The sequence below is a fragment of the Taurulus bubalis genome (genome assembly GCF_910589615.1).
Source record: "Taurulus bubalis genome assembly, chromosome: 12".
NCBI lineage: Eukaryota > Metazoa > Chordata > Actinopteri > Perciformes > Cottidae > Taurulus > Taurulus bubalis.
The window spans coordinates 22,452,247-22,468,597 of record NC_136600.1 but is presented as its reverse complement, the minus strand read 5'-3'; the positions used below and the strand labels follow the sequence as shown (position 1 = coordinate 22,468,597).

General features: G+C 42.4%; 2 protein-coding genes across 2 annotated transcripts; one reads left to right on the top strand and one right to left on the bottom strand.

The window, feature by feature from the left end:
* Positions 1 to 225: 225 nt before the first annotated feature.
* Positions 226 to 5,017, bottom strand: LOC306745338 (lipid scramblase CLPTM1L-like; the record flags this gene model as incomplete). The annotated part of the gene is made up of 17 exons (XM_079228102.1): positions 226 to 348; positions 728 to 861; positions 955 to 999; positions 1,144 to 1,199; positions 1,350 to 1,384; positions 1,674 to 1,756; positions 1,842 to 1,892; positions 2,041 to 2,100; positions 2,179 to 2,279; positions 2,465 to 2,549; positions 2,748 to 2,842; positions 2,944 to 3,061; positions 3,157 to 3,235; positions 3,812 to 3,939; positions 4,054 to 4,231; positions 4,403 to 4,494; positions 4,811 to 5,017. 17 exons carry the CDS (start codon positions 5,015 to 5,017, stop codon positions 282 to 284), a joined length of 1,614 nt encoding a protein of 537 aa, XP_079084228.1. The 3' UTR covers positions 226 to 281.
* A 1,378-nt stretch (positions 5,018 to 6,395) lies between these two features.
* Positions 6,396 to 16,131, top strand: mrs2 (magnesium transporter MRS2). The gene is made up of 12 exons (XM_079227510.1): positions 6,396 to 6,850; positions 7,387 to 7,445; positions 7,708 to 7,744; positions 8,126 to 8,238; positions 12,425 to 12,586; positions 12,722 to 12,852; positions 13,187 to 13,303; positions 13,555 to 13,624; positions 13,890 to 13,972; positions 14,763 to 14,880; positions 15,206 to 15,319; positions 15,421 to 16,131. Exons 1-12 carry the CDS (start codon positions 6,514 to 6,516, stop codon positions 15,478 to 15,480), a joined length of 1,401 nt encoding a protein of 466 aa, XP_079083636.1. The 5' UTR covers positions 6,396 to 6,513; the 3' UTR covers positions 15,481 to 16,131.
* Positions 16,132 to 16,351: the final 220 nt, after the last annotated feature.

The following is a 16,351-nucleotide window of genomic DNA, read 5'->3' as shown; positions in this document are numbered from 1 at the left end:
TATGATGCTGTCGGTATTCTTCATGTGCAGCAGAGTGTCCGTAGAATAAAGGGGGGAAGCTTTATTGATGCCGAGCAAAAAGCAGCAGCACCAAGAGTGTACAGCGGTGATGAGTCGGAGGCAGATCAGCTCATCCTGGATCAGTTTGAAGCGGCCGAGAGTCTGCGACGCACATGTCCGAGCGTCCCGCCCGAGCCGCCATTTCACATCTTCAACGTTGTTTTTGTGTGTTTGTGCATTCATGTCTGAAAAAAGGGAAGGAGAGGAGTTTGTTTTCCCCCTCATTGAGTCTTTAGCTTCTTGCTGTGGGTCCCAGACTCTCGCCTCCTGGCCCTGTGGGCGTAGCGCCTGTTGGAGATATGCGATGAAAGGAGGGTTATATCACACAAGTCCAGACAAAAGTGGGTTCTGAACAGAAAAAACACTGGAGGGTCTACGGTGTTTCCCAGACATATAGACAGTATATTTGAAGATGAACGAGCGGGGCTGCAGTCACGAAAGCTAATAAAATGTGCTTCAGTGGCGTTAGCTTTTTCTATTTTTTCTTTTCTTCCTGTTATCTGGTGGAAAAAAAATAATTTAGATTTTCTTATATCATCATTTCGACTTTCTATCTCATAATTATGACTTTCTATCTCATCATTGTTTTCTTTTACTGACTGAAATGGGCTTCCATCAACAGATGCATTGGGTCAAACACTGGAGTATGTTTTGTGGGTTGTCCCACCTTCGCTGGTAGAGGTAGAGGAAGAAGAGGAGCTCATCTCTGAAGCAGGAAAGTTGATGAGAGGAGGAGAAGGATCCAGACGAGGAGAAAAAGGAGGCACAGGAGCACAGGTCTGAGATCAGCGTGTTCACTCCCTAGAGAGAGGACAGGAGAAGGTTTGGAAATGCAAAGATAATCTGTTCGCTCTGCACAATTTGTGAATGAGCCAGATAATTCGTCCCGCTCACTCTGTACATCAACACTGTCCCCTGCAGGTGGCACACCGACTTCAGCTGATCCAGAGAGAGGAGTGGAGAAACACAAAGAGACAGCAGAGGGCAGCTCAAACAGTAGCTTTCGATACTCAGGTCATTTAATTTCCCTTAGCACTATGATCAGATCATTTGGTTATTGATACCCTTCTAGACGGGACAGACCTTGTGGTTGATGAAGAGCTGTGGGACCATAGACAGGAAGCCAAAGGCATACACTCCTGAGAGGAGAGGGAACGTGTCAATGTGGCACATTTAGTGGTTCATATAAAAGTAGCTAGAAGAAATGAGGAAAACTGACAAGATTATGAAATACATCGGAAACACTGTGCTGTGAATTAATCGATGAATCACATAGATGATCAACTCACCAGTCACCAGGGTGTTGACCAACCAGGAGTAGTAACTGTCAACATAATATAAATTAAAGTTAATACCTAAAGAAGTAGCTGCTAGGTCTCTGTACATTATGAAAAGTTTAGACACTTGTTTATAACCAAAAAAACATCTTACTTTTATTCAAGAAATACTCAGCTCTGATCTGAATCTGACTGCTTAAAACACTTCAGTACAGTAGGTGGAGATGAACCAAGATGTAACCAGGAAAGAGTTCGTATTGAAATGTTACAAGCAGACTCCACAAACGAGTGTATGACATCTGGTAGCAACATTTACAGCTAGGTGGCCCAGCTCACCTCTTTTGGCGTAAGTAGGCCAGTGAGAAAATAGCTCCACCGATACACAGAGGATAGACCAAGTAGGACAGGTATCTGGACGCCTGGATGGAAAACCACACACAACATATTAGAATCAAACAAAGCCGGCAGCAGAGTGTAAAATCACACATGAGAGAAAGATCATACCTGTGTGTCGTACTCCACTGTCTTTCTTTCTTCCTCATCCAGCTTATTTACCTGCACATTAACAGGAGATTAGAAATAGATGCATTGATTATTTGCATCAGGAAGCAAAAGCTAAACGACGGTGAAGTTATTTAAACCACAACAAATGATACCAAATCTACTGTGATGATGGAAGATGGTTAACTGGCGCCATACTCACATGGAGTTTGGAGCTTTTCCATGGAAACTGGATCTTAAACACTGTAAACACCTTCCATACCTGGCGATATATGACAGGTTAGTGAGTTAAAATGCTCTGCTATGATCTTTACTTTACCATTTCTGTGTTGATAAATACCTCTACACATGCTCCTAAACCGACAGGAAGCAGCACCAGTAGACTGGTCTCCTCTAGCAGATGGAGGAAGATCAGCAACGTGCTGAGACTACGCCACAGAACTACAAACATGGAGGGGAGAGACCATAGGGACAGTTTTACCTTGTTCCAAGCACTTTGGTACATCATTTACAGCAAAACTATAATATAATGTTGTTCATAATTAACGGCAAGTCCTCCTATATTGACTGTTCGACGAAACCAAACTAATACAAAAAGTCAAGCTTGCTTAATTTAATGTACATACCTGACTTTCTAGACATTCCCGCCATGCTCTTCTTTTTTCTCCATGAGCTAAAGTCATTTTTAAGAGCCAAGAATTCACAGATAAGCTGTAGAAAACCAAAGATGTGGAGAGGAAACGTTACAATGCTTAACTTGCGACATGCCTGAGTTGCCACGCGGCCTCATGACACACTATGTTACATTTAGAAACCGGGATTCATTCATAATTCATGAGAAATCCATCAGCAGGTGGATTCTAATGTGTATACAGAATGGCCTTGTTTTGTGGTGTTGTGTAATCTCACCTGTAGAGCTGTGATGACTGCAGTCAACACTAACAAATAGAGGTTGGAGCCCACCAAAGTTTCTTTAATCTCATCTATGTTCTCCTCTGTGAAGCCTAGAGAAACGCCAATATGCAGTATCAAAGGATTCCCTTCAGTTCAAAAAGCTGAAATATGTAGTGGGTTATATTACATATCTGTTGTCTTATTAGCTCACCAAACTGTCGCAGGGAATAAACCACGTCCTGTAGATGCACCCAGAACCTGAACCCCCTTAGTGAGATTCCCTCGTAGGACACAGTCAGAGGGAGCTGAACAGTGCTGCTGCTGATCTCCTATGAGTGTATGGGAAGAGAGACGTACGGTGATTTCATCCACAGCCCAGTATTTATTAGACGAGGTCTAAAGGTTATGTGTAAACTTGTCCTACCAGGAGGTCTCTGACTCTGAAGCTGAGCTCGTTAACCAGCAGCAGAGGGAGGTAGATCATGTGTCGGCCTTCCTGAGAGCTATACGAGGAGAGAAAAGGAATACAGTTTCATCTAGAGACGTTGACCTGGGGTAAATGTCCTTATTTACAGCCAGGTGGAGCTGTAAGGAGAGTATGAACAAATATACACATACGTGCATTTAAATAGCTTACCCAGTGACAGGATGTGTGCTAGCTTTACAATCAAGATGTTCTTAGATTTTAAAAACAGTCAAAGGTGTTTTACAGTGTAGCAACCATAACCATGATGGTATTAACTGTCGTGGAAGTGTGTAGTTTATATACCCTTGGTTAGAAACTTAGAGATCATGCTCAGACTTAATGAAATATGCTAAAATATTTGCTTCTTCTTGTTAATTACTATGTATGTTTGCTGCCTAATGCCTCAAATATTAAAAATGACTTATTCAAATAAAATAAATTAACTTGAGAAAGAAAAGTTGCAATGTATTTGACCTATTGTATGGCATACAAGGTATATGGTACTGGTTATACAGATAAAATAGATGCTCTAAGAAGATAAAAGTGAAAGTGAGTAAGCAGCCCGATGACAGACTGATACCTGCTTTGATCCCCAAAGCCTCAAGCCACTTACACTCTCATGTAGCGCCGCACATCGCTGGGAAGCCCCGCTTTGTTGAAGGTGAAGTCCTCTGACATCATAGTGATTGACAGGTGAGGTCTCCAGTGGGACACAGCATTCTCTGATCTGGGACTCGACCTCTAATGGAGCCACAAAAACAACGTATTTGCAGCCAGGCTGCATGTCTAAGTCTTCTGTAAAGGTGACACGGTGGCTGAAAATATGACTATGCCAGATATGTAATTACATTTTACCTTCTGCATGTCTCTCTGCACCTCTGTGTATGTGGGAGTAATGTAGGTGGTGAGCTGCGCTGCATAGTGAACTTCTCTGCTGTCCTCCAGAGGTGAAACACCGGCTTTGTGAACGTACACGACTGCAAACAGAGTGCCATTGGCACGAGTCTGCTCTGGCAGAGAGACATTCACCTGCCTAGAGGGAGAGAGAGAGAGAGAGGGGGTGAGGCAATAAGTTAAAAACAGCCAGCCTTGCCCGGGTGGACAAATACGCTGTTGTTTCTCTTAAAATAGAGGGTGTAGAACAAAATGTCATGCAATGGTCGTAAACAGCACTTAGCCGGAAGTCTTCTGATGAGGAGCCCACCTCTCAAATGTAGAGTGTGGGTCAAAGGGGTCTATTTTTACAGCAAGGTTGAGTTGGCTGCTGTCTGGCACGAGGCAGGTGAAGACACTCATCTGGATGAAGAAGAAGAGAAGAGATTCAAAGCAGCCTCCTCATTTCAGAAAAAGCACTGGGCCCAAAATGAGATGCAACTACAGAAATGTCAAATGAGAATAAAGATAAAAACCTGTATATGTCCCACATATATGTAGACCTGCATGTTGTAATGTAGTCCCTTCATGTGACTCACCAAAGCCTTTAATCAGGCCCATGCAGCAGTGTCTTGAGCTAACGTTAGAGATTACAGAAATTGAGCTTTTTTTTTTGGCAAGGCTATCCTTGATGTGTCCGTCTTTGCGGAATGAGAAGCAGAGGCCTGCATGTGCTAACCTGTAGCCGGGCTCGTGCTGTCAGGTAGGAGGTGATGCAGCTCTCCCCTGTGCTCCCATCGCAGGGTTTGGTGTTGAGGAAGCCGAACAGCAGCCAGGCGGTGTGGAGCATGTACACCACAAAGACCCCGAGCAGCATCTTCGCGATGGAGCTCCGGTTCCCGGTCCCGCTGCTGTCCGCCGGCTTCGACTGACACGACGGGAGCATGGCAGCTGTTCAATGCAGAGCAACCAAAACAGGGGAAAAAAGGAAATAAAATTTTAAAAAAATGGACGTGGTCCGGGGTTGAGGACGGAGCTGTTTATAGTCGCATACACCGTCAGCACAATACATAAAAAAGCCCCTATACGCTTCCCCCCTGCCACAGCATCCTTCCGGTTATCTGAGATGCTGATGCTGACACCTCAGCGGCGCCTGCACCGGGTTTTACCGACAGCGCGCGAGCACGTCGAAGCAATCAGCCCATGCACGGTCTGTTCCGGCTGCCGAAAAAAAGTCCCCAAAATACCGCTAAACACGTAAATAATACCCACAGAAGCACCGAGCCTTTCCGTGATGTGTTTCCTTGTTGAGAGGAACACACTATGTGACCCTTGTCAGTCATCAGGGTAAATGTATTTTTTAAGAAAACGTGTTATTTCTGTGTATTTTCTCCGTGTATTTTAATTTAGGCCAACTAAAAATAGACAGAGATCTGTATGTCACTGTGTTGTATTCAGAAAGGGCTTTGCAATAACATTTAGATCTTTATGTTGGGAGATAACATGCTTCCGTTATCATTTTCTATAGGCTAAATAATTGCATACGTTCTATTATCATAGTGGAAATAGTTTTAATCAATTGATCGAGGTAAAGCATAATAAAAATGTGTCAGATGTATCAATATAGAACATAATCATTATGGTTGCGGTGAACCAAACTTTTGAGTTCGTAATCATTTTGACTTGTATTTCATAAATCTGTTCTATCTCATCATTTAGATTTTTATCTACCAAGAGTATTTTTTAATTTCTACCATCCATATAACTGTTTATACTTGTTGTGTCTTTTCCTGGTGGGAAAGTGCTTCCACATTCTGGCTACGACTACAATTGGTCACCTTTAATAGTCCAAGTGATGTAACATACTACTCAAGAGACGATCTTTGGCAAGCCGGTCCTCGTCGTCGCCGCGGTGCATTGTGGTCCGGCATGAGTCCTCTCGCCTATGCCCTCTTCTTGGATAAGTTCTTCTATCATGCTGAATTTTTGGGGTGACTTCTTTTCGGACTAAACACACAGCCTAGCGCGTTAATTCACGACACTCTAGCTGTCGACAGGTAAATGACATTTGTTCCTCGTGTCTTCATTTCCTGTCACGCATTTTAAACCAAGTCCTGACACCAGCAGCTAGCACGTCTCTAGCACGTTTGAAACCTCCACGAGAGAACGCGAAGACCCCATAACGCTACATTGTTGCCATTACAGGAGGCTGCGGGAGCCTCAACTGTAAGGGTCCTGCTCGACCTGTCGTCCTTGTGCCTGCGGATACGGACCTGTCTCTTCTCATAAACAACTCGAGGGCACTCCTGCTCCTCTAACCAGGACTTATACACACATGCTCATCTTTTTTGACCTGTTGCCCCTTCTCTCTTTATCTATGCGAGCTACAGCTCGCCCTCCTTTTCTCCAGCAGCTGATGTATGTGTCGTGATCTGTGTTGAGATGAAGCTGCACAGGCTGCTGCTCGCGGGCTGTATGCCCTGCAGCAGGGCATATAATCCTCCATCTGGTGGGAACTTTTATCTGAAGCGCCTTTTCAGTTCTGTCCTTTCCCCCCACTCTGGGAACCGAACCGCCGTCCCTTGTGGCGCCGCTACAGGACTCTGCTCACTGAAGTACTCTGTGCCACATGGGAGTAGAACACTGGGCTCGCGCAGCAGGAGTTACAGCAGTGTCGGTGCAGACGCGGTCTGCGGGTCAAGATGTCAACCTCGAAGATGTCACCAGTCTGCTGCAGGTAGAAAGGAGAGCCTTCTCCAAAGAAGCGCACCGTGGCCAGGTAATAGTCAGTGTGCCTACAGCAGGTGGTTTGATCTGTTTGAGAATGGCTTTACAGAGGTGCAGATATGTTGGCGGTAAAATCTAGACACGGTTTATTCATGACACAGTTGTCCAACAGAGAGGTCTTAACAGTTTATTCCTACACGATATTGGTACCTCTTTTCTTAACTGTACACACATTCTAGAAACTAGACAGAACAGTATTTCTCTGACCCTTATTTTAGCCATTGTTATTGAATCAGTCATGTAATATTGGTAATAAAGACAATGTTTCTGCCTACTGTAACAATGCATTAGAAACTATATCAAAGCTGAACTCTTTATTTATTGATTCAAATTAAAAGAGGCAAATGGGGTAGAGGAGTAAGTACATAGGTGGAGGTTTCTACTAAATCTATCCCTGAAAATCCTCTGATATTCGAGCCATTTATCTCTTTCTCGTCATTGGGATTTAATTGTGTATACATAGTTTAATTATCTTTGAAACATGAAAACATGTTGCTTGACAACTTTCTTTCTCTTTTCTTTGAACAGTGCCCTTTATCCGCTCCAGAGTGACGGACGTCTCCAGTATGTCTCCAGTTTTTGTAGTGGTAAGAGATGTAGGCCAGTGGCCCCTGAACAGTAGTTACTACTCTTATAATACTATGCACTTAACATCAAGATGCTTTTGGAGAAACTGATGCAAACAGACTGTTGGATTTCACAGCTTTTACCAGACGGATTTAACATCTTCTCAACACCCACCGATCTACTGTCAGCGTTTCATGTATTGAGATACATCACAACTAGTTGGTTTGACTTACTGTGATTGCTCGAGATTCGTGATCAGTTTCTTGTTTGTTTATTTCCCAGATGAATTTTGATCAAGAGGGAAATGTGACATCATTTGGTAAGTGTTGGGAAATAAAGCTAATTAGTCTTTGCCCACCATCTTTTATCTACTTTAGTACAGTCGTGGTCGTCATTGAGACAGATGATTGCTTATCCTGTGATAAGACCACGCTCAGCAGAGTTGGACACACAATTCATTGTTGCTCATCATTGCTGTGTTACTTGTAGCTTGACCTTTGGTGGGACCGTCCCACTATGGGTTGGGTTAGCCCCCTCGCTTTGTTATGTTTATTGTTCTACAACAACATGTTTTTTGTCTAAAGAGGATGCTGAAAGGAGTGGATATATTATTGCCGGTTATGAACTTGAAAATATATCAAACAAAAGTATGCACTCAAGACTATATTCTAACAGTCTCCCTCTGCTCCTCTTCTTTCAGAGAAGAAGAAAACAGAGCTTTTCCAGGAGCTGAGTCTTCATGCCAGAGACCTTCGCTTTCAGCACAGCACCAGCTTAATAGCTAGAAACAACTGCATAATCCTACGGATGGAGGTACGCTCACTTCTGTTGGATCATCTGTGATCCGGCTGTTGATTTAAGGATGTCATTGATTCTGCAAGCATCAGCGTTAAAGAACTGAAGGGCCTTGACTGCTAAACCTGGTCCCCTTAAGGTGGGACAGCAAAAACCCTGCATGAGGGTCTGAGACGGCACCCCGTTTATAGGGGAGCAGCAGTTCAGCAAGTAGCTGGGGACCAAACCATCAAATGCTCCAAGGGTGATCAGTAGAACCTTTAAATCAATTCTAAAACTGATTAGTAAACAGTGAAGAGAGGTTAAAACATCTGAACTTAACTTCTCCTGCTGATGGAGACCTCATTACAACGCCTCCATTTCAAACCAGAGGTATACCAAATATCTAGTCAACTATTACTCCAGTGTATGAAGATAATGTGGACCAGTTGACCAGTAGAAAAAGTTGATTTAATTGGGAGGCCTTCCATCACACACTCCTCCCCCTGCGACCCCCTCTAGTTAGTACACATGGACGCTCCTTAGCCCGCACCACAGTCGACTGTCCACCAGAGGGCGAGCTGGAGAAGGTGTAGTAGGAGAAGCATGAGTCTTCGCAACTTACCGTTTTACAGAATTCAGTAGTTTCTCCTGGTTGAGGCCGATCACTGTCACAGTGAGGTAGTCACACTCTTCTTCACACTTATTGATCAGTGAGAGAAAGCAGTCAATTCAAGACATATTTTGCTCGCTGGAAGTTAAACTACTGTGTCATTTAGTACCGTGGTTTTTCCATGTTAAAAGACATTTGTTTTAAAATTAGAAATATGACAAAACAGTAAGCGTCTGAGGCAGAATACAGTAACTGTAAATTCAAATTGTTCCAAACGTTATCTGTTTGTCTGAGCACTTTATCTTATACTTAATTTAATACCCATTGCACAGTTGTTGTTGTTGATTGTTGTTTGTCTCGTCTAACGTCTCATGCCTAATGTTTGCACCTTCAGCCTAGAAAAATTCATCATTTGTGTAAACATTCCTGGCAAATAAACGGTTTCTGATTCTCTTCCTTTCTAAAAATAGTTTGGAAGGGGGAGTTTCAGAAAAGGAATTAATAATTTGAGCCATTTTTAATGCTAAAAGCAGCAAGGGGGAGTTGTGAGGTCGTAACAGAAATCCAGAAAGCACCAAATACGCTGTCTTCACGTCGAGTTTATAATTTATTTTATTAATTTCATTCCATAACACCTTGTTTCAAAAGCAACCAGTTCTCACCTGTTCTTCTTTGCTGGCTATGCCCGAAATATATGTAGACATACATGTTTGAATTTCCTCACTCTAATAGTTCATACTGTACTGTACTTAAATACACACTCACAGTACTTGTATTTAACTAGTTTCATACAGCTTTGTACTTGTAATCCACCACATTTTTGTACTTTTTACTCAGCTCGACTAATTACTTATCAGATTCCAATTTTGCATCCTCTTCCTGTCAGCGAAAGCCCGACACTCCACAAACCATTTGCTGCTGACAACCGCCCGGTCAAAAGGGGGAGGCCTCACAGACCCGGCCTCTGTATGGCAGCTCACATCTACATACTCCGCACTGACACAGCCCTCTATTGTTACACAGATTCTGGTCTTTTGACATACAGGAAGCGGTTTCCATGCTGCAGATGCAGTCTTCACCGGTCCAGCCGTCTTCACATCGGCATTGTCCACACTCACACATCCCGTGGCCTCCACACATTCTGTTCCATAAAAGAAATTGTGACTTTTTAATATAAATCTGTTTCTGTATGAAGTAGAATTAAAAGGGAAGACAATACCACATGGCTTACTAATAAGCACTGATAGTACCTGTTGTTGTGGTATGGACAGTCCAAGTTGCTGCACTCGCAGAATTGTCCGCTGTAACTTCCTATTGGGTTCGCCGGCTTCTCGCATTCGCAGAATCCCTCCACGCATTTCCCTCTACCGCTGCACACGGCTTCATTCGGGCCTGAGCGACAGAAGTCTTCATTTGGTGAAAAGCCGACGTCTCTCTGGCACTGGTGTCCAGTGTAAGGCAAGGGGCACTCACACTGGCCACACACCAGGGCCCCGCGGCCTACGCACCCACGGCTGTTTTCCTCTCGGTTCCTTGTGCAGTCACACTGACCTGGTGAACACAAATTGTATTATTTTTTTGTCACTTTATAGCCTTTTAGCAGCATACTGACTATTTAAGTAAACGTTGATCGAGGATTTATTCTATCTCATTGTCCAAAATGGGGATTATTCTGTTACTCTTGTCTTTTTTTTTTTTTTTTTTTACCATTTATTGACAGTAGGATGGTTCTGAAGTTATACTCACACTCCAGAGTTATCTCTAACTTCACACTCTGTAGAAAGCCTCTGGGTGTGATGTGGACAGGCCAGGGCCCAGTCCTGTTCTGCTGTTGGTTTAAGTCGTCCCCTTTGGGACACCGGGCAGCCTCGACAGTCACCTAGAGAAAAACAAGACTTTGTTAATATACTAATAATTAGTATTTCCCAGTGTTCTAATGTCTTATTTTAGCTGACCTGTACAAGCAGAGGGTTTCCATTCATGATGTTACTGAATGTGATGTTGACTCCTGCTGGCACTGGGCTGGTGTCCATGGTCAGCTCTGTGATAGGCCGGTTCGTAGGCATGGTGATAGTGAGAGGAAAGGACTGGCTCACACCCGGCCTCAAACGGAGGGAGAACTCCTGAGGCCGGAGGGACAGGGCCTTGGCTGGTTCGGTGCTACCGAAGAAGAGCATCACCATAGATTGTTAATTGTCCGTGAGTTAAGCTGATAAGATGATCATGTTTTATCTGACAGACTTGCCCGTCAGTGCAAAGAGTTTAGCAGTGGATCTTAAAACCTGTATATTTACCTGCTGTCATTTTTGACCACCTGCACCTTGCCCTGAGGGTTATATATGTCGCTTTTACGACAGCCTGCTCTCCGCAGCCCCTTCGGGGTGTGACAGCGGGCGTTGGCGTGAGGGGCGGTGCACCAAGCGCACGCCGGGCCGGACTGAATGCATTCGTCACAGTTGTTAGCAGACGTGGGACACTGTTGTTCTTCCGCCCAGCTGGGACACAACAGAGCAAGCAGCAGGCAGAGATATCCGTGCAGCTTCACCGACATCCTGCAGTCAGAATAAAGCAGTGGGATGTACGTGAATGTACTTCATATTTAGAAATATAATAAAGAAAAAATAGTACAGTTGTATATGCTAAATAGGGACACTTTTTCTAACTAAATTACAAAAAAGAATTTCAGAAAAGTCTCTTATCTTCACTGTTTAATAGGCTTACACTTAAAATACAGAATAACATTGGCAAAATAACACATCATTTTGCTTTATTAGACACAGGTGCAGAAAATGCAGGTGCTTTTTTTATTTCATTAAATGTTTGAAGCAATTTTGCATCTTGTTAATTATAAGTTCACTAACAGTAGATGTAAATACTTGAAGTTAACTTTATACCCATATGCCTCTTTCCTGACAAGGATACAAATCATAAAAATTATATTTGTTTAAAACTTAAGAAATAATTATAAGTAACTGATGTACTGTGCTTATTTCCAAATTTTGCTTTTAAAAAAAAAAGAAATTGTCCAACAGCATGATACGTGTTTCTCTAGTTCTACAATTAATAATTTGCTAAAGAGATTTTTTTTTAATTAAAACAACACGTACATTACCTGAAGTACTGAACTCCTCCTGTACTGTAGCTGCGTCTTGGAGCTGTTTAACCTCTGCACACTAACAAGCTTCGGTCACGTATTGACTTGGTGTGAATGCGGCTGGAGACCCCGGATGCAGGTTCTGGTCACTCATCCTGATTGGTGCTGCTGGTTTGGGTATCGGTGGCCTTGGAGAACAAACACAGAAGTGCTTTGCTTGTGCATCAGAGTTTTCAGATCAATCACAGCAAATACTGAAAGAGTAGAGTCCACTATTGGGACTGCAGTTATCCACATGCGCTGTAGTACACACACTGACCCCAGGGCCCAGACACATTAACATGAAATATGATGTAGATTAATACGATTAAAAATACATGCTTTAGTTGCTACAAAACATTTAAGCAATTTCAATCTTGGAAGTCTTGAAATGAAGATGTTTTTGAAGTATTTGCATGCACCTGTTTCATTGTTTTCTGAAGAGGATAACCCCCCTCCCCCGCCCTGTTTCTCCACAGTCTTTGAAAGCCATCGTGACCCCGCAGTCCCTGTTGGTGTTGGATTTCCGTGGTTTGGGACTGGAACATTGGTTGGTACTGGAACTGGCCCCTCAGCTGGCTTCACAGTCGCACTCTCTGCCCTTTGAGTTCAGAGCACTGGAGGCCATCCTGCAGCACAAGGTGAGACAGATTACAGAACCAATGTAAAATCTCTGTATTTAGACTTGTTCTAACCGAGATAAAAACCTGCCGGTTATTTCAGGGCACACACAAGGCTTTGTTCCAATATGTGTCTCCATGTATTTGTCTCGATAGGTAAACACTCTACGAGCTCGGCTGAATGATGTCGAACCAGTAATGTTGGACACATTGGAATCCCTGGTGGATCCTAAAATCCTTTCCGCTGATAGAAGCAAACTACATGTACTGCTGCAGAACAGCAAGAGGTAAAGCACACACGCACATACATTGCCATGATATTAGCAATAAGAATGCAATGCATTTCTAAATTATGGATGCGGAGGAACTGGTTCAGCATCTCTGGGACTGAGATAAAAAAAAAGTCTCTAACCTTCAATAATATAAAGCTTCAATAATCATTTGTGGCAGAGCTCAAGGCTCAGGTCTCACACTATTGTTGTTTTCTACATGTGTGTTTTCTTCTTGGCCTTGATATCTTTTCAGCACAGAATCTCCGTGTTTATCTTCTCTCAAAATGTCTGCTATATTTAGTTTTGTCTGTCTCACTCGGTTTCCCACCATGACTTTTGTACCTAACAGTTTATCAGAGTTGGAGACCGACATTCGAGTCTTCAAGGATACCCTGCTGAAGATTTTGGATGAGGACGAGATCATTGAAGAACTCTGTCTCACCAAGTGGACAGACCCAAGAGTTTTGTAAGTTACACACTCACAAACACTGATATAAAGGCAGCTCTTTTAAACGCTCCTTGAAAGCCCAGGTTAGTGGCTGCAGCAAAAGATAAGAACTACTATAGAAGTACTCGTGTTGTTGAAGAGGCTGTTGGCGATGCAACTACTAAATATATATAAATCGCTGAATGTTACTAACTCCCAGGCCTTTTCTAAACAGTCTTTTAGCTATTTGTATTAACCTACAACGACCTTTTGTCTTTTTTCCTTCATAGTGAGGAGAGCAGTTTGGGTATTGACCATGCTGAAGAGATGGAACTGTTATTGGATAATTACTATATGCAGGTAATGCTACTGACAGATTTATGTGAAATAATTAAAATAGTATACTCGCTATAATGCATGCTCAGTAATGTAATAATGTCACTTTTTGTATTTATTTTTTAATAATCTGAACTAACGTCCTAACATTTGTCCTTACCTGCACCTTTATTGTGGAGTTGAATCTTTTTGCGTGTCTTGTTTGTCACTTCATATCAGAATCACTGGCACACAATGTTAAATGTCATCTACATGTTTGTGTTGCGTGTCCATAACCTGCTCAATACAGGCAGAGGAGCTGGGGAACAAGACCAGAGAGCTGAAAGGGCTGATAGACGACTCTGAGAGTGTCATCTTTATCAATCTGGACAGGTACACACACACATACTTATATATACAGTATGTGTGTGTATTATTGGTTAGTGGCAAGTGATGTTTAATAAACCCAATTGTTTTAGTAAATAGAATGACTGTCCAAATTAAACATTTATATAAGTTTTTATGTTTTATGACCATTTGCAGGATTTTGTTTGAAACTGCTTTAGTAATAATACATAATATTGGAACTTGCAATGTCTACAGGTAAAACATCTCTTTCTTCTTCGTTGCTACAGTAATCAGGCGCTAGTGAGAACGGGACTTTCTGTGGTCATTCCTCATGTTCAAACTGCCAATTAAATGATCCCTTCCTAATGTACTGTTAGTTACGTGACTGGGGACATAATACTATTATCAGTTTGTGCAAAATGTATTAAAAAGTTTTTTGAGGGGAATGTGAGGCGTCAGCAGTGTCAGTTTCACAATTGGGTATCTTCAAAGTTACAACTTGTTTAGAATATTATTCTACAGCATTTCCACGTTGAGCTGCTGTGGATGGATATGGTAACAAACACAATGCACTGTAACCTTGAAAGATGTCTTCAGACTAATGAAGATTCACAAATATTTGCACAAAACTAATTTTGCACTTTATATTTCATCCTCTATCTCTGACATAAACGGCATATTGGGAAGAGGTCTTTTAAGTGCCGGTATGAACATGAGAAATGATTGCGGCAGACATTGTTTTGAGACGGACATGAAACACTGTGAACCTTTTAAAACGTTAACCTGACCCCTTGAAGACATTCTAAAAGAACTTGTGCTGTCTGTTTGATTCCAGCCATCGTAACGTGATGATGCGCCTGAGTCTGCAACTGTCGATGGGTTCCTTCTCCCTTTCCTTATTCGGTCTCATAGGGGTGGCCTTTGGAATGAATTTGGAGTCGTCCTTCGAAGAAGTGAGGCTGCTTCTTTCTAAAGAATGATATCACAGTTGTGCTTGGCATTTACAACTCAAATAAGAAGTTGTGTCTTTGTTGTCTTAACTTAAAAAAGCAGTTGATGAATCCATAATTAAAGTGCATTTCATCTTTGTTTGTTTTATTTGAAACGCATTTAGTCATTACAGACCACTCTGTTTGTGCGTGAGTGCATGCTTTTTCTACTTCCAAGTGTTTTTGCTGAGTGTATTCATCCGTTCTGGTCCACGTTTCTGTATGTGCATACTACACCGTTTGTGTGTTTGTACCCACAAATACTCACTTTGTTTGTGTGTATTGCCAGGACCCTCGCATCTTCTGGCTGGTAACAGGCTTCATGTTCTTGGGCAGCGGGATGATATGGAGACGACTGCTGTCATTTCTAGGACGACATCTGGAGCCTTCAGTGCCCCCTCTTGTAATTCTCTCACACACACACACACACACACACACACACGCCAGATGAAAGTGTGGTTGGAAATCAAGTCTAAGTGTAATTTCTCCCGTTTTGTGATACAGATCCCTCAAGTTTGGAAGAGAAATCTGAAAGCATCAGACATCAAGACGGGAGTCAGATGATGTTCTACCTCCATTCTGTGAAATGCAACAGACCTCCTACAGACTGCAGCTTTAGGGATGCTTGTTTTATCATCCTGGACCTCTTGAATTCTAGACAACGGCCTTATTGTTTTACTGCCATTTCTTTAGCAGAGGTTGAGTGGACTCCAAATGTCTGGGGACTCTCCAATGTCTTATGTGTGCTTTTGTGTCCCCTACATTTCTGGTACGATGTTGCCAGTATTTCAGATACTTGGTTAGATATATCTAACTATACAGATGGCATTGACACCGAGTATTGCTTTGTCATCTGTGGTTTTCGAGCTGTGCGTGGAAGCCTTGGCGAGCGGCAGCATTGGAACTGAACCGATAACAACCCAACTAACAATTTAATAATCTCATATCTGCTGTGAGTGTCAACATAACTGATGAAAAACAGTGACACATATTCAGACACAAAGTCTGAGCAGCCCAAACAATTATTCCTCATATTATTTGATATTGTGTCTCACTTTTGTTACTGTGAGTGTCTCCAAATGGTATTTGATCAAATATTAAAAGGGTCTGAACACATGAGGAACCTTCAAGAGTATGTATGGTTTGACTTCATTTTCAGGTTGGATAGCGCTGCTAATAGTATTTGTTTTCATAACAAACCCAGCTCACTGTTTACTGTATCTCTGCATTATATTTAATGCCTATTAAAATATTCTGCGTTCTTGGAATTGGTCTCTTGTCATAACCACATTGAGTCACAGTGGATCTAACTTGTCTTTTCTGACATGGAAAACAACAACAAAAGTCTTCAACGCCAAAATCAAATGACTAAAAAAAAGCATCCTTAGCAGTTACAAGTGTCAGACAACCTAATTACGTCCACTGAAGATTTGTT

What these genes read in the sequence shown, in the direction of transcription:
- mrs2 (XM_079227510.1), top strand. Translation starts at nt 6,514, where the DNA reads ATGAAGCTGCACAGGCTGCTGCTCGCGGGCTGTATGCCCTGCAGCAGG. An exon ending in TGGACAGACCCAAGAGTTTT is followed by an intron (nt 13,304 to 13,554) that starts GTAAGTTACACA and finishes TTTCCTTCATAG; the next exon opens with TGAGGAGAGCAGTTTGGGTA. An exon ending in ATCTTTATCAATCTGGACAG is followed by an intron (nt 13,973 to 14,762) that starts GTACACACACAC and finishes GTTTGATTCCAG; the next exon opens with CCATCGTAACGTGATGATGC.